Source organism: Sipha flava, unplaced genomic scaffold, assembly GCF_003268045.1.
Source record: "Sipha flava isolate LNK unplaced genomic scaffold, YSA_version1 213_pilon_pilon, whole genome shotgun sequence".
Taxonomy (NCBI): Eukaryota; Metazoa; Arthropoda; class Insecta; order Hemiptera; family Aphididae; genus Sipha; species Sipha flava.
In genome coordinates, this window is record NW_020272828.1 from 17556 (window position 1) to 44091 (window position 26536).

Sequence of the window (26536 nt, forward strand, 5' to 3'; positions counted from 1 at the left end):
TATTTCGGTTGTCGTCGTACCTAGAGCGTTATCGCTGTCACGTGACAACTATTGTTGTTGATAATAATTCGAATTTGGACTTGGGACATTGAAACGGCGAAGACGACCAAGTTCTAAGGTTCCCGAATTGCACAATCTTTCATTTCCTCTGCTTTCCTTCACGTTCTTGTCTTAGCTCCCTCACCCCGTGACGACCGATTCATCCTCAACGAACTATTGGAGTTGCAACAGCCTTGTCTTCAGTTCGGAGTGACACCAAACCTGTTTGAGAGCACTTATTTTCGTACTCAACTTCGTTGATACCATAGAAGCGCGACAAATCAACAGTTTGCAATGTCCAATCCGGGAATATTGTTCGGTAGAGTATAATTGTTCAATTATTGAAGCCGGTTCGGTAACTGGAGTGGAACACTGATGTCTTTAATAAAAATCATTTACGAAAAAAGAAATGCCATCTCGTTTTGGTTATACCATTACACTTAGAACATATGTTCAGAAGCGTAATATTGCTGCAGTGTAATCTCCAACCATGGCTGTTTATTTTATAATTATGTTTCAAAATAACTGCAAGAAGTATATCATAATAAGAATAAAGCTTATAACCATTTAGTTGAATTCATTTTAATATTTTTCTAACTCATTTCATAGCATTATTTTTCCAATTTTTACTGAGTGAGTATACACATTGATTATAAGACATTTTTACCTTGACTCGCTATAAACTCTGAAAACATGTTTGTTCTTGACAAAATATAATTTGGTAATGATTGAAAAATTGTGTTTTGATTGATAATTTATGTGTATCTAAATACATTATATGAAGAATTAAACGTTATACAAAATGTAATAGTCTAGTGCCTTTATTAATTTAATGAAATAATAGAATTTATGTTATTTTTAGATGATTCACTGTTGACGGGTCTAGATGTAGAAAAATCTGACATTGAATCAGTTGTTGATGACTGTGATAGATGCACCAAAGTTGGATTTTTACCAGAAATCGAAGCTTCTTATTTGGGACTTATATTGCATGTTATGGATCTTACTTCACTCAATTCTACAGATAATAAACAAACCATTGAAGCTCTTGTAGACAAAGTATTAACAAATTTAATTGAATTAAAAATAATAATAATTACTGTTGGTTTAACAAAATATTTCTGTTTATCTTTAAATTTTATTTTGTCATATTACTTTTTGAGAAGTGTTATATATTGACCAATTATACATAAAAAATAGAAGTGCAGATTATATAAAAAATCTAAATGAAACATCTGTGATTTTTAATAACTATTTGTAAGTTTCAACATTGATTATATAATTATGAATACAGTTGAATTATATTTAGTTAGCAACACTAAATACATTTGATTACTTAATAGTTTTAACACAGAATAGATAAATCTATACAGTGGTTTTGACAATGTGCAATAATCATAAATTATTAATATTTTCAAATATCAGTTATAATTTGGTGAAAAATTTTATTTATCTAAATAATATAGAAATATACCACTATAATGTACTGGTTTTATTGATTAGATATATAATTAACTTGTATATATTTGTTTTAGGCTTTTCTATATGCCAAAGAACTGTTAAAATCTGATATTGAAAAAATGGCGAACACTCATTCTTGTGAACTTCGTAATTACTTCACAACTAGTACATTAACTCCACAAACAGTTTGTGTATCTTCTGTGCGTATTTATGATGTTGTACAGAGATTAAGATTTTTAAAACAACACATAGACATTGCTTCTGGTGAGTACACATATAATTAACATTTTCTCATATTGTTTTTAAACTTATATTTCATTTTAGTTGCTGGAGGTTTTCCTATGGGCCAAGTTCCATTGAGTTGTCGAATAACTGAAGTGGAGTATGCTATTTCACATGGAGCTGCAGAAATCGACATTGTCATTGATCGTGGACTAGCCATTAGTGGCAATTTTGAAGAATTATATTATGATTTGCGTGCAATAAAAAGTCTATGCATTAAAGGAAATATTACGCTTAAAACAATTTTGTCAGTTTCTGAATTAGACTCTAATCAGACTGTGTATAAAGCAGCCATGACAGCTATGATGGCTGGATCAGATTTTATTAAAACATCTACTGGTATGTTTAATAAAATGCAAGTGTAATCGTATTCAACTAATTTTCTGCTAAAAAAAGGTTGTGAATTTATATTTATAATAAATATTGGTTATATTAGCTTAGGTACAAGGAATAAATTGATAATAAAATAAATACACATATGTGTATTCATATTATGCAATAACATGTACCTTTGTACAATGTATTACTCTATTACAATAACACTTAGTTTTTGAAACATTGACAAGCCAACAGGAATCATGTAATAATTTTTTTTATCTTTCAAGCAACTTCTACTTATCTTTTTTATTTATCCTTTTCTAGGGGGTTCTCTAATTTAGCTGATTCATTAATAGTTTTGATATCTTTTTTCATTAACAACATTAAATGAATCCTGTTTTCTCTAGCCAACTGTTACTTTCAAAACCTTCCTGTTACTTATTCCTGAATACATTTTTCACCATTGTGTTCATTAATTTTTCATCAACTCACCACACATGGTGTATTGCATAGTTGTTTTAGATCTACATTTTCTATCCTTTTATATTCGTCTGTATTAATATTATTTATGGGTTCATTGTTCTTATTTGATATTATGTGTTATATATTCATGTTAATATTTATTCTTTTTTATGTTTGATATAATTTTATTTTCTTATGTGCACAGGAAAAGAAGCTAAGAATGCTACTTTATTTCATGGTATGGTAATGTGTCAAGCTATCAAACATTATCATGAAAAAACAAGTTACAAGGTAGATAATATGCTTATCATCATATTTAGTCAAATTTAGTAATTTTTCAGTTTATTAAATAATATTTTTCTCAATAGGTGGGCATAAAAGCAGCTGGAGGAATTAAATTCAATGAACAAGCACTTAGTTGGCTAGTGTTAGTAAAAAACATTTTGGGAAATGATTGGTTACAGGCAAGTCTTTTCCGCATTGGTGCTTCCAGTCTACTAGAAGATGTAGTTAAAAGATTAAGTATAGTTTTGAAGAAATTTCATCAATAATCAGTTGAAACTATTAATTGTAATTTAATTTGAAACCATGTAATGAATATTTTATATGTTCAATAAATCGATAATATAATTGTGATGATAATAGTAAAAATATTTAAAATCAAGTCTATAAAATAAAATTATTTTTTTACATTTTATGTATTAGTATAATAGTTAAAAAGGTGTAGAAAGTTTCACATTTCAGTTTTCAAAATTTTTTAAAAAACAAATTAGATACCCAATTAAAATTCTATATTTTAATAAATTAATATATTATAATAAATCTATATTTTATTTGATTTGAACAAATTTAGATTATATATGTGTGTATGTGTGTGTATATATATATATACATAAATAAAAATTATTTATAATGATATTAAAACCTAAAATGTCCTGTTAAATGTACTTAATTATAAATTTTTTACTTATACATAAATATGTATTCTTTGATTGTTTTAAATTCTTAAATGAATAGATAACCAGTTAAAGAAATCTAATAATTTAATAACACATTTGAATTCTCATAGATTCTTAAAGGGATCATATAATTATACTGTGCCCTACTTAAAAAAAAAAAAAAAAATAATTTTATTTAAAGAGTATTGATATGTGGTATAAAAATTTAATATTCAATTTTAAATAAAATAAAGACTTATGTAACTATTTAATGCTTGGGGATTTTAATATATATTATTCATGGTTGCTACCTCCATATTAGTAATATTTCTTTGGATACAGTATTTATTTAAAATATTTAGTATTTGATTACTTAAAATTAGTAAATAGCCAATTATTTTAACTGAAAGAGTTTTTTAATTATATAGTTTGGTAAAATATAATGAGTATCAATATTATAGTAACATATTTCAGTTTTAGATATTCAAAAATGAAATATGATCATAAGAGTTAATTTAGGATGGAATATGGTTGTACATTTGTTACATTTGTACAAGTTGATTATATAATTATAATATATATAAATTTATAAATAAGGTATAGTTAAAAAATAATATATTTCAATGTAGGTTGACAATAAGAACAATAAGTTTGTAATTTAATATAGTTTATACAATAAATTGTAACCATAATCAAAAAATACCTATTAAGATTGTTGTGTAACAAAAATAAGTACAATAGTTTGTATAATATTAGTTGATAAAATTATTGAAATGAGAATAGTTAGGATATTTACTTTAATTTTGTATGTATTTAATGAAAATTGTTTATAAAAAAAAATAGACTTACTATGAATATATATCAGTGGCGCACGCAGAAGGGGGTTAAGGGGTTATAACCCCCCCACTCCTCGAAATTTTCTCCGATGTCTAGGTTAAATTAACAAATTTTACAAGTTTGAAAAATGAAGAGCTAGTTTTGAATACCTAGTATCATTGATTATAGAATAGTCTATTCTGTTATAAATGCTATTATTTAAGTCAAAATATATAAAGGATTTGCATAATTTTGTTAATTGTAAAATGTGTTATATTTTTACCTTGACCTTCCCGAAAAAAAATCCTGTGTGCCCCACTGATATATATGAAATAGGTATACCATATTATATGTTTTTATTGTCAATGTTATATTTATATTTTAACGCCCAGAAGGCAATAGTACAGAGTTTTACAAGTACCAAGTTTACAAATGTTAAAGTTTACAATCTACTAATTATAACAACAGTAATTTTTTTAATTTATACATATTATCAAAGAAAAAAATCAAAATTTTTCACTTCATTACAATTCATTAACATTCTATTGATAGGTCCATAATAACTGTAGTTTTGAGTGTGATGACTTAGATAAAATAGATCATAGTTTCTAGAATTAAAGGTTGGAACATTAATTTTCAGTATGGCTTCCAGTAAATATATATATATATATATATATTGAAGTACCTAAAATATTAATATTATAATACTACTTATATTTATAAAAATACACCGATTTAACATGTATATCTATTTAATTTTTTAATGGTTAAGAAAGTACAGATATTTTCAACTCTAGTTTCCCTTTTAATGAGTGGTGGCAAAGTTGGTCAGATCTTTAACGCTCTGTTTTCTAAATATGGTCATAACTCCAAACTAATAAAAATATCCATATTATATGATTTGTAGAAATGTTAGTTTTATTACCGACATTGATTAAATATACATTTATATATGTATATTTAATCAATGTTACCGATGAAAAAGTGTAAAATCTTTTTTATCTTAATTCAATTAATTTAGCTTGGTTAAATTGTAATTTAACAAAGTTAAAGAAATATATTGGTTAATTTTTAACTTAAATTAGTTAAATTTTTCTTAGATTAATTTAAATAGTTAAAAACAAATCTTTGACCTGGACAGTCTTGAATATATTACGCCCGATTATCTTTTAAATAGGTAAGTATCTATATTGTTATCTGAAACGAGTGGCAATAAAATGAAAGGTTTTGCTTTGATATACTGTAGTCTGCGTTATTTTTTTTCTTATAAATAATTAAAATAAAACAATAATATTATAATATCATAACTTTTTGACAACCCCGAGTTGATCGAGAAATTTTAATGTCGACGATTCTGAAGGAATTTTCGTCTACATTCTAATACAACTATAATAATTATAAAAAAATAATTATATAAAAATAATTTGATAAAGTTATCTTCGTTAATTATTTATACACCTATAGACCAATTTTCTAAGAACAATGGGTATAAAGTAGAAAATATATTCGTGTAAAGTGGGTTATCATTCCTCGAAAAGATTCTGTTTAAAATTATATAATTTTCGCTTTACGGCAATAATGTAGAAATGACCTAGGTACTTGAAAATGTTTAATTATTATATTCAGTATTGAGCATTATCTAGATGAATTATCTTAGATGAATTCTTGAGTTATATATCATAATTTATCTAGATAAATAAGAGTATGTTTATTAAAAAAGTTCGAAAAATGAAACTTGAAAGTTAAAAACTAATAAAAATTTAAAATTAATGAAATATTTTAAATATTATTGATTTATTAACTATATAATTAATTACTATTATTTTAAAAGTTGTGTTACTGTAATATATATTTAGTTATATTATTTAAATTGTGCCTATAAGTATTATTTTTAAGAATTGTTTACATAGGTATGTAATAAAGACAATTAAATTTGTACTTTCTAGTAACTTTTACACTATTTGATTCTCAAGAAAGATAATTATGTCACAGATTAAATTAACTTTTTATATTTTAACCATAAATATTACTCCATAATTTAGTATTATATAAATTGTAATGAATTGTTGTATAAAATTATAATATTCCTACAAATAATGTAATTCTTTTAAAATTAAATAGGTACTTATTGTTTATTACTTATTTCCCATACATGAATGTACATAATATAAATATTTTTTTTTCATTATTTATATTGGAAGGACTTATTAAATCAAAGTTATATTAATTAAAATTTAATTTAATTTTTTTAAGTATAAATGAATAAAAAAAAGTATAAATAAATTAATAAATTTAAAAAAAATGTCTTTTTTTTTATTCAGATAAATAGTCTTTATCTAGATAATTTAAATTTGAACTATCTTTTATTATTATCTAGATAAATGTTTAGTTATCTTTGCGCAACATTGATTATATTTGGTGTGTAATAGAGTGTGAAGCTTCTAAAAGTTGAGCGTCCATCTGAAGGAAAATCGCTTTATTAAATCAAAGCAATCTTGTAGACATAAATGTTTAATAAATAAATAGTTTAAATAATTTAATCAATCGCATTAAGATTGCAGAAACTTTTTCAATATCCTTTTTTTTTGTCTTGTTGGTTGTTTCCGTCTTGGGCGGAATTGAATCTGCTCGAAGAGGCGCTTTCATCCCAGTCGTCGCAGTTCTGAGATAGAAAAATAATAAGAATGACATTATTTTATTTAATAAATGCATATTATATACCTACTCAATGATATACAATATACCAGAGGCGGCCAAACTTTTTTCAGCCACGATCTACTAAAAATATACTTTACCTTTGAAGATCAACTTTCTTGGAAAATTTTTTTATAAACCAGAATAAAAGATAAAAACTATACAGATAAAATTTATCGACAGTTTATTCATAACCACCACGATTAATTTTCGTGCACGTGGCCTAAAAATAAATTTTAACATAATCGACTCTGAAATCGTCCGCGATCGACCGTTTGGCCACCCCTGTAATATATTAATATAAATAGATACCTACAACTGTTTTATACCATAATGCCTATTATAAACCATAATTTATTACAGTATATTTACCCTTTGCGCTTTATTCTCCATACACATCGCAAAGTTTTTAGAAAATTCACATTTATTATTATGAACGTCTATACAAAAATAAAGTCAATTTCAATAAATAGGATGTAAAAAAAAGTATTTGAATTTTCAACAGCTACTGTGATGTCATATTAATTAGAATTTACCGAGTTCGAGAGTGTCAAAGCATTCATCAATAGAGTCCTGCAAGAATTCTTTTAGTTCGACATCTTTTATTTGATTGGTCATAATGTTCACTATTGACGGTTTGTCTGGACGAGAATTTGAGTTCAGCTGTCAAACAGAATAAAACAATTTCTAAATAAATTACTGCTAAATGGATATTAATAATCGTCGGATTTTCAAAAATAATTAACTTAATGTTTTATCAGTAGGTATAATTTTTGCAGTTATCTCCATCAGCAAAAAGTTTAAAAAAAATGTAATAGCCCTTTATGTTTTTCTTACACGAGTGTCATTTTTTTGGGGGAGTGAAGGGTAAAAGTCTCAACGCCATCCTTAATTTCAAAATTTTAAAAATTCGTCTTTCAATTTGTGTTTCAATGTGACAGTGCACCGTTTATAGTTGACCTATTGATCATGTATCTATTTATAATAATTATTGAACTATATTAATATGTATTAATATTATTAAATTTTTAACAAATGTTTGGCTTGTTAGTATATTCAACTGAATCATTGTATTTCTAAAAACCGATTAGAGCAAGAGCCATTTAGGATTATGAAAAGCAAACATATTGGTCTATCTAAGAACTCAAACTTGCTGAAAAAATGAAAATTATACCACTGAATAGTGTACAGCTATACGTGAGCATTTTGATAAATGTATATATTGTGTATTAAATATTATTACAATGAAATATTAGCTGTTATATATGAAACTAATGATATTAAGTTGGAATTTTAATTAAATTTAATACTCACCACTAGATAGTATATATATGGGATGTATGGGGAATGTAGTAGCACTAAATAAGGACGAAAAACATTTTTAATAAAACGCTGAAAATATAATATAACGAACAATAATTTTATTAATTAAGTGTTTTTTTTTATCGCTATAGAATTCAGATGTTAAAAAAAAAAACGTTAATGATTTTTCGGCTATTCTCTTTACTTTTTTTTTTTTTGTAAATGAGTACTTTTGTAAAAAAATAATCAATGACAAAATTAATTTATGTTACGTTTTACATAAAAAAAATTCAGTTTTTAAATTCTTGCTATTCTATATAAAAATTATGAAAAACCATATTATGCCTCCTATCTAAATATAATTAAAATCGACGAGTCATGGTTGAGAGACCTTAAACAGCAATATATTATGTTATCAATATGAAAATAATATTTTTCTACATCTGTATTTCTATATGATAATATTATTTGAGCCGAGATATCAATGTATCATACTATCATAAACACTAACAAGACTAACACCAACCAGAACATATTTGGGTAGGTACATATATTTATAATTTAATTTAGACAAATAACCGATAGTTAAATTTATTAACTTACCATTTCTAATTGATTGAATACGCAGTGAATTGTGCACTGGAAAATTACACACATAGGAAATTAATTCAAAATAGGCAAACATTTAGTAGACATAACACATAGTAGAAAACAAATATTTTCGAGAGCAACAGCCAATTAATAATGGAATCATAAAAAATTAAATATATATATATTTCATATTAATATCTGTAGTTCTATTATTAATTGCATGGTTCGAGACAAAAATGTAGATGCTGGTCTTTTAGATATGTTCATAATATATTTCATAATTTATTAATATAGTATAGTTTATGTATGGTAGTTTTATACGTTAAAATATATTACAAAACATAATAATAATGTGTCTTGGATAACTATTGAATTAGTAGTGATATAGTATGGTTTCAAAATGCCTAGTGTGAAAAGACAGAAAATACATCATAAAGGCTTATTATTTAAATTATCGAGAAATTATTCGACCTTAAATTTTTGTCGTACGTATGTTGTGTATAAATTTTACATGTTAGTCAATGGGCAATGGCTATCAAAAAATAAAATATTATTGGTAATAAAATATTTTATTATTTTTAAACAATTATTATGAACAATTTGTAAATTCTAATATTATGATATTGCACATATAATATATGCGCATGATGTACTTATCGTATAAATAAATACATGTATATATATATTTTTTTTTTTTTGAGAAGTTTTTATTGATATATAAAGTCGTCGTCTTAGGTATACAGCCAGTGTACATGGGTTTATATGAAACGACGTGATGTCTAGAGAATCATATAATATATCCATTCGCTATACTATTATGTCAAATTCGGAACATAAATATTGCGCTGAGTAGGGTATATATGCTTAAAAAAGGGAAAAAAGCCGATTTCGACAAACTGAAAAGAACTGATGCATATTATTGTGCGTAATATAGGCACTATATGGGTATTCAAAATGTATATTTGTACCGTGGATCGAAAACGAAAAATGATTACCAAAATCGCACTATCTAAATGGCCGATATTCGTGTACGCACAAATCTACTACATAGATGGAAGATATGAAATAACAAAATCACCTATATATTTACTATTGTATTATAGATTTTATTGTTTATACATTTTTGTTAAAAAAAAAAAAAAAAGAAAAGAGAAACAAACATACAAAATATAAAACAAATCATAAATCCAATTGATGAACACTATTTATTAAAAACGGTATTATTATTATAATGCGGATAGAATTTTTTTATTTTCAATAAAAATTAATTATTTTAATTTGAAAAAAAATGAACGATGGTCGATTATAATAGTGATGATTTCGAGGATTAATAATTGTGATACAATCAAATTTAGTTGAGTTTGCGTATACGAACGAATTTATAATTCATAAACAAACTTGTACTGAGTTGATAAATAATGCCAAATGTAAAATTGTGAAAGCTTGTAACTGCAATAAAACGCATGAATGAATGCGGTCAATCACTCATACGATTAGTATAAATTATTTAATTTTCGAAAAAATGTTATTTATTTTTGTCTAAGATAACGAATATATAAAAATTATTGATTATTATATTAATATTTATTCGTTTCAGTTCTATTTTTGACGAAATTAATTAAATTAAAAGATGGTGAGGAGTTACAATTCAGTCGTGAGTTCTCTTCAATAAAAATTATATTCAGTTTTGTTTTACTCTTAAAAGTTTTAAATTATACAATTTAAATTTTTATTTATAGAACATTAAATTATTTATTATTATTAAATTCCATATTGGACAGTCTTAATAAATAATCCTTCGTTAAATTCAACATAAAATGTTACTATTAATGTTGATTATGGGATTGTTCAGTGATATTATAATTAAATGGAAAAATAAGAAATTTCAAGACTAATTTCATTCAAAATAGAGAACTTTTAGATCAATAAATATAATTTTTATCGTTCTTCTGATTATGCAGTTCAATAAAATTAAATTATATATATATATATATATACATGAATTTGAAGTTAATAATTAGTTTATATCATAGGCGTAGCCAGACTTCATGTTTAGGGTATGCAAGAAAGCTATAGAATATATATACAAAAGTGAACTTAGAAAGAAAAATAGTAGTCTTCAAAACAGTAGAAAATAAATAGTTATTTTCACTAGTGGATCCCTGGCTATGTCTATTGCTTTTATACTTATAGCAAGGAGAATGTACACGATTGATTATAATAGTTATAATTATAATAATAAATTATATTACTCCGAATACATCAAAAACTAATTATTTTAACTTTGGTATTTTTATGGTAATAAATGTTATCTCATTTTTATATTCATTGAGGAATTGGTTTAAAAAATTAATGGGTACGAAAAAGATGATCCCGAATAAGGTAAAAAAGATAAATGTAATTTTAAAATGTTAAAAATATTAAACAAATTATGTACAGCTATTCACCATTTTTGAATGATAAAATATTGAACCCTACGGGGACGTGTCCACTACTTTTCTAATCCAAGCTCGCATAGGACGCGTAATATTTTCTATATTCTATAAACACTCTTATTAAACAGCCTTCGAATAATATAATAAACAATACCACTTACGGCATCCATTTTGTCGAGGATTGATCCTCTTCCCTGGTCCACTCCGTTTTTTGTCACGTTTCTGAAACGATTGTTTCCCAAAAGTCTGTTACTGCTCGTTGCCGCCTTTATGCGACGGTTACTATTTTTATTGGCATGCCTACGATTCCGTCTCGTCCATTGATTATAGTTGGAATTCGATTGTCTCGCGTCGTAATCTACACTCGGATAATATGGACTTCCCTGTCGATAGTTGTTCTGTCGGTCTCCGTAATTTCCCTGTGCCTAAGTAAGGAATATAAATAAAGCTCATCAATATGTGTATTTTTTTCCAATGTCCATTTCCCGTTACAACAATGGGATTCGATAAACACGGCGATTATTTCTTCTCTTTTTCACCGTCAGTGTAGATTACTCGAGTTTCATTGATTCTTATCTTAACTAGGCTTAACTCTCCATTACTCTCCAATGTGTACAATAATCTAATATAGTCACATAGATCACAAAAAAAAAAAAAAAAAAACGCCAAATACATAACACCAGCTATATGTGTTTTCGTCGGATCGATTTGTTCGAACGTTTGTTAACCGAATCAGCACCCGACCACTAGCGCGGGTTACCATGAAATTCTGATCAAATACACCGCAGTCGAATGATTTTTTTTTCAATACAATTGCATAGTTCTGTAATATATGTAGTAGTTTCGCGTTTGGCGGGTACAGTTTGTAAACCGTTCTGTAGGCCACACTCTATACATATATTTTTAATTGCACGGTACGTTTCACACACACATGTATATACAATAAGATATGTTTACCAATGTTAAAATACGAATCCAATTTTTAATTGCTCAAGTTCGGCGAGAAGTGACGTAATTATGTTTCGGTACATTACGATTTAGCGGTCGCGTGAAAAAAAAAACATCCAAAACGAAATCGGACGACAAACGGATTATAATAATACTTAATTATAATTATGTGCGATCAAAGGCATACGCGCACTTACGGGATACTGTTGCGGCTGAAAGTCACACGACGTAGAGCCGCGGTCGCCGCCACTACCGCGATTGTAGCCAACACCGCGGTTGTAGCCATCACCGCGGTTGTAGACATCACCGCGGTTGTAGCCATCACCGCGGTTATAATTATTGTTACCACTTTCCTCGCGGTTGCCGTTACCGCTGAAGTCCTGTCGAGTCACGCTGAATTCCCGATTGTTGTTTCTGCGGACCTCACCACTTCTCCTGCCTCCCTCACCGTTTCTCCTGCCCTCGTCGTTTCTCTTGTCCTCATCGTTTCTCCTGCTTGTGTCCCTTCTGTTGCTGTCGCCGCCTCCGACTCCACCGCCCCCGGACTGCGACGAAGAGTAATCATTGCCCATCGTCCGGTCACCGCCTTTCGAAGTCATATTGTTACACTGTTCCGCCAAGTCGATAAACTCTCCTTGGCGGTTCGAATGATCCGTCGTCCTGCACTTCAATCCCTGTAACATTGTCGTACCAATAATAGTACAGTACCGTTTTCGGTCCCATCGAGGAAATGCGGATACACCGTTTTCAGTTTTTCACGAAAATCCTCTTTGTTCACCACCACACGCGTAAAGATTAATTTTCATTTGAATATTAAAGTTAAAAAAAATCATATCATTTATCGATTAGGTTTCGCAAATCGTTCTGATAAAATCCGAGTAAGACGAAGTGATAATATTTTCAGACGATTATACCCTAACGTTGATGATTGTATAAGACAAAAGAAGAATAGTGTCTAAGGTATATAGTTACCATAGGCGTGCGCAGATTTCTGCTTCAGGTGTGGTTTTTATTTTTTTGATCACCCACCCCTTATAAAACTCCGCCTTAAAAAAAATAGATATACAAAAAAGAGTAAGTAGAAATAAAGTTTATTAGAAAAATTGATGTACAATCCAATATTCAACAGTCTCAGTGCTCAGGATCAATATAATACTAGTGTATAATCAATATAATAATATGTGTTTGAGTTCATGTACTACTCTACTGTAGTGGTTCCTAATTGGTAATCTGCGGACCTCCAGGGTTTGTGTAGATCACGATTATGTATTACTGTAATGGTTTTTTTTATTTTATTTTAATGACATTTTTAACTTTGTAGTCGTTTGAAATTCCAGATAATTTTGGAATATTGAAACTCGATAATTGTAATCGTCAAATTAAAATAAATAGTTTTTTTTCATTAATTTTTTCATTAATTAAACAAAATTGAAAAGCAAGTATTTACAAAAAAAAGGGTCCTCGAAATAATTTAAGTTATAGCTAGGGGTCGGTGATTTCACACTAATTGGAAACCACTGCTGTAGAGTATACGAGAATTTACGTAATAGTTATTATATTATTACTCGTAGAATGTGGGGATTACATCACTGAAAGTACAAGATGTTCGTTTTTTTTACGATTTCTAATTAAAAAAAAAGCCAAGTTATTAAAAAATTAGCATCTGGCTGGTATACGTACATAAAAGTATAATATACTTATTATATATATATAAGTATTATGTAGGTACACCAGCATAGTGTGCATGAAAGCCATATTATTCTCCGGGAACAGTGAAAAACAAGTCCTTGGCGAAATTTTATCCTTAAATAATATAGTAACGGTTCATTGTTAATTCGGAAAAACTCGAAAATCTAACAACTGATCTGTTGAGATTCTCTATCGTTTTGTTGGGAAAAAAAGTATTTGTTCGCATACAAATGTATATATAAATACATTTTTTTTTTTTTTAGTTTTTTGTTTTTATGTAAATACTATACACGGATATTAACTTTATGCAGCACATTTTACGGGTTTCAGCGCGTTCCATACGAGGCTGTACCGACGAGGCTTGTGTACCCATTATAGTGTACGATGTATACTGACTCGGGATTCGTGGAAATTATTTTTTAAACGATTTAATGTTTATGAGGGTGTAGATCACGTATGCAATGTATATTGCAAGGGTGCGCACCACAGATTATATTTTCGACGTATGTTCTCGGTAAATATGCGTAGAAGGGTTTATAAGATGGTTATTATCGATGTTCGCGCGTAAAATCGTCTATTTTAATACGAAAAAACAAAACAAAACAAAATAAAAACTATTGAAATATTACGGCCGCGACGCGTTTCGTTGGCGTATAGAACGACGTGTGAAAAATATCATTCTTCAGATAGAAAGAAAGAGAGAAAAGAGAAAGAGAGTGGGAAAAATGTTCCTGGAAAAGGTTTGGTAAAAAAAAAAATATAAAAACCATAGAAAAAAAATAGATGATAAACCCTCGTCAAACACAGTAATAATAATAATTTCACGGAGGATACGCCGAGTGACGTAGCTAGGGTATGGCGAACTGTGCCTTACGCCAGGGGCTCGAATAGTAAAGGGTTATTTTCATATTACCCTTCAAAGCGACATTTCTTCATTATACTTTTTGAAATATGTATATTTTGTCTAATTGAATACGTGTGGATTGAATGATGAAATTATGAAAATAGTACAAGATAATTCACATAGAAAACTTTATATGAAGAAATTATAGATGAATACGCATGTCTTAAAGCGAGAACAGCAAATTTTCTAATTTAAAATCTATATTGTAATAATAACTTAAGAATATACATTGGGTTCTAAAAAATTAGTAAAATTAAAGGCAAAAAAAAAAATATCATCACATAACATTTTTAATCGGTTAAAATTAATTTTCATCCAAGTTTTCCAGGGGTGCTGGCGAGTCTTCCTACGCCGTTGGATACGCCGATGGACGGAGTGGGTGGCGATAAGTCTTATCCATATGTTAAAGCATGCATTGAGCACCTATATATCGCGCTATGCATATGTATCGTAACAATTAGGGCGGTTGGAATTTGCATAAAATTATTTTTTTTCGCGCGCAAAAGGGTATCTCGGTCGGAGGGAGATGAGTTTTAGCCTTCAGCTGACGATCGAGCATTTTGAAACGCAGTATTTATTTCGAATTTGTATCTTTAGTCGTCATTCCGACTTTCAGGTGTTGTCCGAGACGTTTGTACGCGTTTTACTAAGACGATTCCGATAGTTAACAAACATACTCACATGGACCTCTCCGGCGGTGCTGAACAGCATTGCGACGGTGATGATCGATACGATCGTCGTATGGCGATTGCGAAGCGCAAAATCTGGCCACATGATGCGCGTGTGTTTTTCCGTGTGCGAATACGGCCGTTGGTCGACGACCGCTCGTGTTTTATACCCTCGCGGCGGAAAACCGTCCTCGAAAAAAATTACATTTATTACTAATAACCGTTGATCTGCGCATCGGAACGTTGAAATATAAAATATGAATAAAAAGAAGCAAAATAATTAACAAAACAGCGGTAGCGGGGGGGGGGGGGGGGGGGGGGGGGGGGGGGGGGGGGGGCGGGCAAATGACCGAATCGGGTTCACACGCGTTTCCCAAAACTCCGCGACCGCCCGTCGTTAGAGGTGGGAGTAAAGGACCATTGCACCGGTCGGTAGTGGCTCGCACGGTGACACGCACGCCGGTCGATTTACCACATTGTATGTTATATTGTATACTATATTACCATTTACCATATTATATTGTCAGTACGACCACGCGGCGGAAGGAACGATCAAAAAATCGTATTGTTCCCGTGCCGCGTACTTTGACCGTGGGCGCTGCGAACTCCGTGTTTTCGCGCTCGACGGTCCAGGACGAATGCCGTTACGCCGCGGCAGTTCAATCCATACGGCCCCAACGCGGACAGTTGCCAGTCTTGTCCCTCGACCGACCGAATCGAGCACGTGCAGGAGATAACAATGCAACCGTATAAACTGTCCAACGGCAAATCGATTCGTAGTCAAACAAATGCATTTTAACGTGGCGTATGAGTTTTCGTTGCCGTCGAAATCGATCTTACGACAGCGGTAATTTCACTGAACCGAGTACTGTTAAGACGGTCATTTTGAAATTCCGATTCATTTATTCTATTTGTTCTTTTTTTGTTCATCGACCTTTACATAGAAAAATGATTTGCAATGATCCGTGATTTCAATGTATAGAAGCGACAATCATACCGTTCGGAGGCAGCGGATTGGTGGATAAACGGTATTGGAAATCGTCACAGCAGAAGAAAATAATAATTTTAAAAAAAATATACAATACACAGCAACAGCAGGTTGTATGATTTAGAGTTGCTTCGCGTCATGCGTCTCCACGGGCGCGATGACGACGACGCAAAAAAATGTCTGTTGATTCACGGAGTTCATCATCTTCACTTGTCCATCGATGCAAAACGTTTTCGCCGTAAACCGTAATGCTATGGCCGTGACAGATGAATATCAGCGCGTGCTGCACCGTGCACACGTCACACGTAGAAAGTTTCGAAACCGTCCTTTTGCGGGTATAATATAATCTATTTTATCGAGTTTGTAATACGTAATATATACTAGCTGCTGACCCTTTGCTATAGCTGTGTTTCAACGTATAACTTACGCATATTTATTTACCTTTAACTAACTAACTGACCAACTACCACGGTACTACTATTATTTTTTTTAAATGGTTACCGCATTCCCGATTTTTGTTTCGTACCAAAAAAAAAAAAAAAAAAAATACAACCTCACAAAACTTGATACATAACAATAAAATAACTGTAATAACGGTACGGATAATTTATTTTTATCCGTGTTAATAAGGTTTAAAAAATACCTAAGCCTTGATTTTTTTTGACCGGGATAGGGTAAGTAGTAGGGCTATCGAAGGCTCTCAGTGGATATAAACCTTTTCCGAACAACGCATATCGTTTTGCTAAAATATACATAAAAACTGGCCCAGTAGTTTTTGAATCTCGGTGGCGCCTATGGAGAGATTAATGTGTTTCATTGAAACAGGTATATTTGTGGTGGAGTGACCTCAGATTAAGTTGGAAAATTAAAAAAATTAGTTCTCTAATTTCAGATATATCAACATCCACTTACATACACACACAGTGCAACGGTTATTGAGATTATATATTTTGATGTGCACTGAATATCGGTTATTGTTGTCTAGATACCGTATGATATTATCTGTGGAATTAATTCAGGGCCGTCAACGTTTCCGAGATGCGCTGAGTAATAAGATGTGTTCGGGGGACCTTTTCAGAGGACTACGTCAGCGGCATGCGTATCCTATTGTTTGACATCCCTTTTGTGTATACATTGTATTATTATTTACTATTATTATCGCGTTATTCACGTTGCACGCAACAGTGTATATTATGCAAGTAGAATTCATGTAAAACTGTCGTGAAGTGATGGTACTTTTTGGGTGAAATCAATTGTTGTTGTTTTTTGAGATCGAAGAGCACGCGGTTCAAGTTTACGCAGCAAGCTTAAAAAAATTATGTTACTCGTATATTTTTAAGAACCTATTACGTGTCAGCGATACACTCATCGTCAGGTGTAATGTTGGTTTTCTTCTTTTGTACCTGTATTCCCAAAGCCGTATGGTGATCTTTCTACGTCCGGTACGCGACATACAGGTGCGAGTGAAACACGTCTCCTCGAAGTCCTGTCAATCGTTGTCCAGCGCGTAATTTGGTACACGATCACGCCGGAAATACGGTGGTAAGAGAAAAAGCACTTAATTCGAATGGGTCGCGTACTACGCGGTTCGATGTATACCGTTTAAGGTGTGCAATCGAACGTGGTTTGAAATGTATTGGAATGTTCGCGGAGATATTGTAAACATTTCGGGTACACAAAGCTGACGTTTCTATTACGAATCTCGTTTATTATCAATCTATTATATATTTATATGTACTCGTATATATATATATATATATATATATATGATATCGTATTTACAATAATATTAATAATTAATAATAATAATAATAATAATAATAATTATAATAATAATTACACGGGTATATTACGATTGTCTTTGGATCGACCAAGACATGCATACGATTCGCTCTTTAAGCTCTCGCTGTACGATATTTTACATTATGACGTGTTACACTTCGGATATTGTATTGCATCGAACAATACGCGGTCCATATGTACGCGTGTAATATGTTTTATTCACGCCTCGGGGGTTTCGGCCTTTTCCGAGTGAAAACCGAGTTCCGGATGCGAACCGTAGTTGTACACTTGCATTTTCCCGTCGTTGTCTAGGTACCCGTAATGGCCGTGGACGTTTCCACTGGAGTCCCTTTCCTCGTATCTGAACTGCCTGTTCGTCCTGTTACGATAATATCACACGCACACATACACATTTAATACATTCCGTCGTAATTATAATAATTAATATTATTACTAGCGAGTTCGCCGCGCGTTGTTATTATTGTAATCATCATCTCTCCGTCTGCGTCGCGTTGCGTAATAATAATAACGCGAGTGTAATTGATGATCGCCGCGAACAATGCGATAGGCGATGTGAGGGCGAGACGCGATCAGACGTGCATTGTACGCGTCGCGCAGGTATTGTGCACACGGTGCATTATTATAACGTGTACCTACACCCGCTAAACTATTCCGGTGAAAACGAACGTTTTCGATATGATTGATGTTACCGGGACCGGCGGCTGTCGATAGAAGAGTTTTTCGCGGTCGCGACGCGCGCGCGTCTTCACGGAAAATTAATGTTGGCAGAAAAAAAAAATAAATAAATAAAAAATTTTGAACGAATAATACACCAATCGAGTACGAACGCGATACGTAGTCGATTTACTAATAGGCACTGTTCAAGGGGCGAGGGAACGATGTCTGGTATTGACCACGACCGGTCGCTCGTAGTTCTGCCGTACATACATTTATATATACAGCGGATCTTATACCGATGAATGATTTCACGTCGGCGACACGACGCCAGAACGGATATACTTAGTTGAAGTATTTTCGAGAGCTCGGGCGAATCGTTTTTAATGATTTTCCAAACGCGTTCATAATCTTAGATTTCATCCCGTACGAGGCAAGTATGAGATGAAAAACGGTTTTATCGCAGCGAAATGCTATCAAATAATTTTATTACTTACCCTTTACCGGTGTCGAATCCGAATTTATACGAATCGGGACCGCCTAAGCCGTGCAGTTGGAACTCAACCCTCTCTCCGCCGGCTTCGTCGAAGGTCAAATCACCACCGAATTGTTCGCTGAGTTGAGACTGAAATATTGCACACGGATCGAGATTTGAAATACATTATATTAAATTGTAAACGCACATTATTAACCGCATACTGTGGCACATGCGATGCCTTAGTCTCAATTTATTTCAAGAGCAAACCCAAGCTTAAGATAGGTGAATTCTATCCTCTGCACGCTGTCCCAAAACAATTTTGGGTAACCGCAAAATGTATTGTACTTGTTATAAAAGTCTACCTTAAAAGTTAGACAAAGTGTAATTCCTTATATCGATTATGAATATTTTGAAGAATAATTTCAAAATACGAAGGATAAAAATAGTTGAGCGAGTTCCTCGAAGAAAATTTTAACGATATGCTAAGATATTGAATTCCGTGAATAACTAAAATCATATAAATAGTAAATAATTGTTAGCATATATCTGCTGTACAATGTATATTGTACAACGATCCTAGTGTTATAATTTCACGGACGAAAAATCAAATGTTGTCTTGAGCCACAGAGATGGCGTTCAATACATTAAAAATCGATTGAGTGCTTCAAATGTAGCACTTAAAAATATAGTCCTTCGCCGAACCCTACGGAACGGGGAATGATTCCATTTCGGTCTTTATACACGTGCAAAATGGCTGTGCAATAATACTGTTATGATTCAGTGCGATACCATGATAAAATATTATGTGTACGATCATCAAATAACACGGTCTATGTGCGACTACGGTTTGTTTATTTGAACGACGACGGGTGTACCACTCTGCAGTCAGAGCGTAAATTAAACAATAAATTAGAATGTGCACACCGTAACATCAGATCGTCCGTACAGACGTCGTTGCACGCACTACAAGTGTTTCACCCGAATTATCATAAAGAAAAATGATGTGTCTAGTTATAAATCGGAAAATACGTTAAAAAAGCCAAATCTAAGAGAAAATACAGAATACACGATTGATCGTCGGTCGACTGAACAAGTTGCACGCGACGATGAGAGTTAATCAGAAAATAGAAAAATGTCAATTATTTTTTTATAATTAGCTTCGTGAGACACTATGTTGTTTATTAAGGCTTGTATATTATTATAGAACATCAAAACCCGAGTTTATCTGGATATTGGTGACGCGATGGGGCGACGATTAAGAAAAAAAAAAAATTGCTAAGGAGGTATTGCTCTCTGATATTTTTTACTAGCTGCAGATGGAACCATCGTTTCGCTTCCATACGACGGTTTAATGACGAGCTTGAAATTTGAACCGACTAACGTAACGAAAGAGAAAAGTTTAAAATTCACCGTACAGATTGTAGTGTAGATACACAAAAATTGTTTAAAAACGTTCGGGTCTGATGTATTGTTGAGCATGTTAAAAATCCATAAACATGATTTCATAACGCAGAAGTATATAGACTTAAACGTATGGTTTTAATACAATTTATATCAATAAAACAAGCATGGACATTTTAAAACTAAATAAAAAATTCATAAATTTATTCTTGCAGTATATTTTTAAAATAACCGTACTATTAATTTTGATATAAATCAAGTCAAGACTTAAAAATATTGAAAAATCAAAACAATATTTGGATTAATTCTATATTGGAATTCATGTATCATAATATATATATTAGCTACGAAGAAGCTGATATAGAAGCTGCGAAGGGCCTAAATGGCGCGTGAAACAAAAAAATAAAAAAAAAATTATATATACATAAGTATAACGAAATCAGGTAAAATTAACATTAATCACAAACTTTTCACGAAATCATACCACTGGGACACGTGTTTCTTTTAGTTTATTCGAAAATTGATTAATTTTGAACTGCTATTTAAAATATAATTTTGAAAACGATTTTCTCTGAAAACCATCGACAAAGAACAGTTTCGTTTGGCAATGGCTAATTTAGCGGATTTGCGTTTATACCGAGAAATCATAATCTCGCAACCCTTGAAAAAATCCAAACATCATCATGTTTAACAAACAAATTATGCATAGCTAAAGTGCCGTTCTTAGTCCGCATAGTTAATAAACGAAATGCGTTGAGTTTTAAATCGGAGTGTAGGGATTTAAGACAGTGTATGGTCGTCAAGGGATGCTTATTATAGAGAGGGTGGTTCGTGTGTAATATTTATTTTGTTCGACGCGTGTCGCACCGATAATCGATGTACCGCATTGAAACGAAACACGTTCTATGAACGCTACGCTTCCGAGTGCCGTACTCGTGTTTGGCAATGCCCGTGAGACCCACGGACGTATATGGAAACGGAAGAAGAAACGAGGAATGAAAAAAAACAATCTACGGCTGAAGAAATGCAACGTTTTCGTTACCAGTGTAATTTATTACGATCAGTATGGGTCGTGTAATTTTAATTTTGTCAGATACGCAAAACTGAAGTAGGGCGAAACGTGAATTACAAGTGTCCACGATACCCATTCAAACAAAACCTTATTATATTTTGGCTATTGTTCAGAAATAATTACGGTAAGTTATGGCCAACGTCATTTAGACATGTATGTGTAGCGTTTGTACGTTTGAGTATTCCATCATACAGATTTTTAGCACTTGATACTTGGTACTTCATATTCAGTAAGTATAAAATTTCAGTAATACTATTGTAGTTAAATAATAAAAGAAAAATTATCATAACCATTGTATGTTATTATAATTTAAAGGTTTAATCCATCAAAGCCTCATATTTTAATATATTTAAAATATAAGCATCTTTTGATGAAGTGTAGAAAATAATTTGAATAAGAATTTTTAGCAACTTATGAATAAATACATAGTATATGAAAATAATGATTACACAATTTAAAGTAATAAAACATTTGGAAATGTTCTAACATGTATACGTATTTTTATTTTTTTTTCAAATGTATTTCATATTATTATTAATTCACGTATTTTACAATATTTAAATTTACAGGTGCTACAGATTTTGCTAAACGATGAGGTTATTCATAACACTTATAATTATTTAAAAGTTAAAACAATAGAAAGTATTCCACACATTTCGTAAACGCTATGCGTTTTATAATATTATATTTATGTAACACATTAGATGATCAGAAACCGCAAATTCGATAACGGATATAATAACAAATGTATCCCAGTGGCGTCCTTAAACCTTTTTACAGTGGGGGAGAACTTTATACATGTATTCATATTCTTAATGTGATATAAATAATAAATAACAAACATTTGAAGAAAATGGAGGTCACGGGATAGGACCACACCATTCCCCTCCCCTGAAGACGACTCTGTTGTAACCTATGGTACAACAGAGACCATTGAGTACTTCAAACTACAAGTTCACTCCCGGTACGGTGCATAAAATAATCTTACCGGTCCGTCTACTTCATTTGGCGAATCGGCCTCGGTCTCGTGAACGACGGTGCCTTCGGGTAGCTGAAAAAACATTCGGACAACGGTCATAAGTTATGATTCATTATAATTGGAGGTCAGTAAATGTAAAAGTTCTTTGGGCTCGGAATATGTTTATTTGATACGTACACAGACGTACTAAAACAAACCCAAAAGTTTCATCTAGAAAAAACGTATACGATTTGTGATGAAAATAAACCACCCGAGTCAACGTTTTTATAAGTAGAACAAAAATATATATATATATATTATTAGGTAATTATGAATAAACTGGTATATTTTTAATATATAATATCCGATAGTTGTACAAATTGATTTTTAAAATCTTTCTGAGAAATAAAATTATTGTAGAAACTATAGAAAATTGGGTCTTTTCAACTCGAAAAAAAAAAATGTTTTTAAGGAAGGTCGATAAGTATATATTCGCAGACGCGAACAAAACTAGTTTGTAATTTTATATTGATGACGCAGCCTAGATATTATGTCCTAATAATTGATAAATACAACGTATATACCTTTTCGCTGGTGTGCACGTTCTGCGACTCTTGTTCCTCGGATACGGGCTGCTCGTCCTCGATCCGCTCGTCGTCCTGTTGCTGGTGCTGCTTTCGTTGCTGATGCTTGTCCCTGTCGTCCTCCTCTTCCGGGTCCTCCTCGACGGGCGCCGGCGGCACCGGAGTGGTGGACGGCCGCTTCTTCTTCTTCTTCTTCTTCTTCCTCTTGGCCTTCTTCGCTGGCCGCGTGGTCGTTTCCTCGTCGTCGTCGTCGTCCACGGCTGTCCCGTCGTCTAGCCGGTCGTCCCGCTCGCGTTCCTTGAGCAATCGGTTGAATCGGGTGACCAGGTCGTACTCGGACGGGGCGTACGGTCGTTGAGCCGGTGGTGGCGGCAGGTTGTACAGGAACGGCACTTGGGTGTACCGCGGCACTTGCGTGCCGCCGCCGCTGCCGCCACCGTAAGCCGCATACCGGTGACGTTGGTGCGGCGGCGGAGCGTGGTGCAGCAGGCGGTGGGGATGCGACGGCAACGGCATGGGTTGGTGCGACAGCCTCTGGTGCTGGTGGTGATGGGGCGGCGGGGGTTGCGGCGGCTGGTAGAGCTGGTGAAGCGCGGCCGCGCCGCCGGCGGTCGCGACCGACTGCGGCTGCTTGACCACCTGGTGCTGTTGCAGCGCGTATTGCTGGTGCGCGGCGGTCGCGACCGGTGCGGTGGGCGGCGGTGGCGGCTTACCCGTGGCCGCGTGCTGCAGCGCGAACTGGAGCGCGGGCAGGTTGTCCAGCAGCGTCCGGTCGCTGGTCTCGGCCGCTATGAACGGCAACTGGTGGTACGTCACGGGCGGCGGTTCCGTGTACTTGATCAGCCTGGCCACCGGCTGCGGCCGCTGTTGCCTCTGCTTGAGCGGCGCGTACCGCGCGGTTGACGGGTCCTCGTACGCGGCCATCAGCGGATTCATCAGTAACGGACCGGCCGCGCCACCGCCGCCGGCCACGCCGTCCTGCATCAACGCGGCCGTCGGCTCGCCCCACGCCGCCGGCCGCCCGTGATGGCGCAGCTGATGGTACGCGGCCGCCGGCTGGCGGTGCGCGTACTGCTGATGGTGGTGGTGACGCTGGTGCTGGTGGTGCAGCTGCCGGCCGAACATGTCGACGGCCGCGCCGTGTATGACGGGCGGCGAGTAGAACTGCACCCCGTAGTAGTTGGCCTTCGACGACATGCTCTTGCTGCTGTCCGCGTACCGGCGGCCGGTCATCTCGTCCGCGGCCGTGGCCGTCGTGCCCATGGTCTCGTCGTCGTCCGCCTTCGATGACTCCTCCTCCGACGACGCGTTCGCGGCCGTGGCCATCGCCGTGTCGTTTCGCGGTGGTCGGGAGTACACGATCAACGGTTCGGCTCCGCGCGCGCACAGCAACAACACCTGCGCATACTTGAAAGAAAACCATAGGTGTTTTATTAGAAATGGTTTTTTTTTTTTTTTTAAATTTTTTACTATGTACGTCTCATGGTTTTTCTCGTTTCTCGAAGTCCACCTCATGAACAATACATAACCTACCCATGAGCCATCCGGGTACTGCCAAACCGGAAAAGGAGGGTGGAAAATCAATAACGATAGAACCAATATGTACGTAGAAGCATTAAATCATTTCGTTGGAAATTTCAATGATCACAATCGAATTGCGCACATTAAAACCCTTTACGGGCCGTGATATGCACATATTATTTACACTCTATTATACAAGACAGTTCCGACTACTTTGTGATGTCAGTACATCTGCAGCGATGTATTATTATGTTCAATTGGATTTTTCGTCAAAGACAATAATTTTGAGTTTTACCACAGGTTAGTTCAAAACTGTTCAAAACGTTGCTGGAATAAAAATCAAAACTATCGCTTACAGTCTTTCGCTGTATTTCTAGTATCTCCCGAATCTCTAAAAATTACAATGCCAAAGTACAATATTTGTTCAACAAAAATACATGTACATACAGATGGATTTCAAGTAGAAATCGTTGAATGTTTTCACGATTCGAAAAAATGTTTTCCGGTAGAAAAGAAAACACACATCACCTTAAAACCTATAAATTCTACATGTCCACTGAAACCATTTGATATAGTTTTAACAGAATGGCTAGCTCATATTATATGTTTAGTTTCTCGTGGGTTGATTCAGAAATGGTTAAATTTACGTTCACACCAATGATCATTTGTATTGTGATATGTAATCTAATCGGTTTCCGTGTGATTTGCATCATGAATTTTATACCTTCGTTCTGTGTTGCATATGATTATAGTAGTATCGATGGACAAGTCATAGAACATATATAAGTTATTTCGATCATGATTAAACCAAAAATACATAGAATACTAGAGTCAATGTCTCTAAATCGGTTCGCGCCGGTAATTATTGTAATGGCGGAAAACGTTTGAAAATTGAATTATAAAAGTTATAATAAAATCGTATAAAGGTCCAAAAGATGTAATACATTAATAATACCTTGTCAGCTTAAAATATTTTTAAACCAAAAATAAAAGTTATTATCTATTGTATTATCCGTGCATGAATGATAAAATATACGATTATGGTAATGAAAGAATAATTAATTATTACGTTCGAGCAAATAATGATGGGTCCGGGGGTCTGGATAATATAATATGTGTACGAATCGATAAGTATCACCATAAAGGTTCGGGGCAAAGTTCCAGGTAAAGTAAATTACTTTCAAAATGCAAATGTTGTAAACCCGGGAATAATTTTTTTTCGTAAAAAATTAACAAATTTAAAATAAAATAAAAATATAAAGGTTAGTTTGGTTTCATTAACATGTTCTATGTTCTCCGTATACGCGTTGTGCGATCCGGTAAATTGTTTTGAAGGAGGTTGGTCAAGAGCAATCACGACACGATTCTACACGGGACCGCGTTTAAAACATAATAAAGTATTAACAGCATAATCCCGGTGGTGTGAAACGTATAACAAAAAAAAAAAAAAATGGGGAATCATTGGCAGGACAAGTACCTAGTAGAAGTGCAGCCCATTTTTTCTCGACTGCTTGTATATCGACGACGTCG

The 26536-nt window shown here is 33.2% G+C and overlaps 3 protein-coding genes across 6 annotated transcripts in view; 1 reads left to right on the plus strand and 2 right to left on the minus strand.

Moving 5' to 3' along the window:
* Positions 1 to 12: 12 nt before the first annotated feature.
* Positions 13 to 3198, plus strand: LOC112682872 (deoxyribose-phosphate aldolase). Of its 3 annotated transcripts, XM_025553632.1 has the most exons (7): positions 371 to 573; positions 649 to 843; positions 902 to 1098; positions 1575 to 1764; positions 1825 to 2121; positions 2768 to 2853; positions 2931 to 3198. In XM_025553632.1, the coding sequence occupies exons 3-7, from the start codon at positions 1036 to 1038 to the stop codon at positions 3111 to 3113; spliced, it is 819 nt and encodes a 272-aa protein (XP_025409417.1). In that variant the 5' UTR covers positions 371 to 573; positions 649 to 843; positions 902 to 1035; the 3' UTR covers positions 3114 to 3198. The 3 variants fall into 3 exon arrangements, with proteins under 3 accessions (XP_025409415.1, XP_025409417.1, XP_025409416.1); XM_025553630.1 differs by lacking the exons at positions 371 to 573; positions 649 to 843 and adding an exon at positions 13 to 358; XM_025553631.1 differs by having other exon boundaries at positions 371 to 843.
* A 3577-nt stretch (positions 3199 to 6775) lies between these two features.
* LOC112682871 (probable serine/threonine-protein kinase clkA) lies at positions 6776 to 15744 on the minus strand. 2 transcript variants are annotated; one of them, XM_025553628.1, is made up of 7 exons: positions 15561 to 15742; positions 12484 to 12960; positions 11500 to 11763; positions 8916 to 8951; positions 7547 to 7673; positions 7383 to 7450; positions 6776 to 6978 (listed from the first exon to the last, which is right to left on the minus strand). In XM_025553628.1, exons 1-7 carry the CDS (start codon positions 15651 to 15653, stop codon positions 6886 to 6888), a joined length of 1158 nt encoding a protein of 385 aa, XP_025409413.1. In that variant the 5' UTR covers positions 15654 to 15742; the 3' UTR covers positions 6776 to 6885. The 2 variants fall into 2 exon arrangements, with proteins under 2 accessions (XP_025409413.1, XP_025409414.1); XM_025553629.1 differs by lacking the exon at positions 8916 to 8951 and having other exon boundaries at positions 15561 to 15744.
* A 2569-nt stretch (positions 15745 to 18313) lies between these two features.
* Positions 18314 to 26536, minus strand: part of LOC112682883 — a 28811-nt gene continuing 20588 nt past the window's right edge. The window contains exons 2-5 of the mRNA XM_025553644.1: positions 23486 to 24892; positions 22932 to 22994; positions 19490 to 19617; positions 18314 to 18696 (exon numbers count right to left, since the gene is read on the minus strand). Coding sequence (XP_025409429.1) covers positions 18537 to 18696; positions 19490 to 19617; positions 22932 to 22994; positions 23486 to 24892 — 1758 coding nt within the window. The 3' untranslated portion in view covers positions 18314 to 18536. The remainder of the gene's footprint in view (positions 18697 to 19489; positions 19618 to 22931; positions 22995 to 23485; positions 24893 to 26536) is intronic.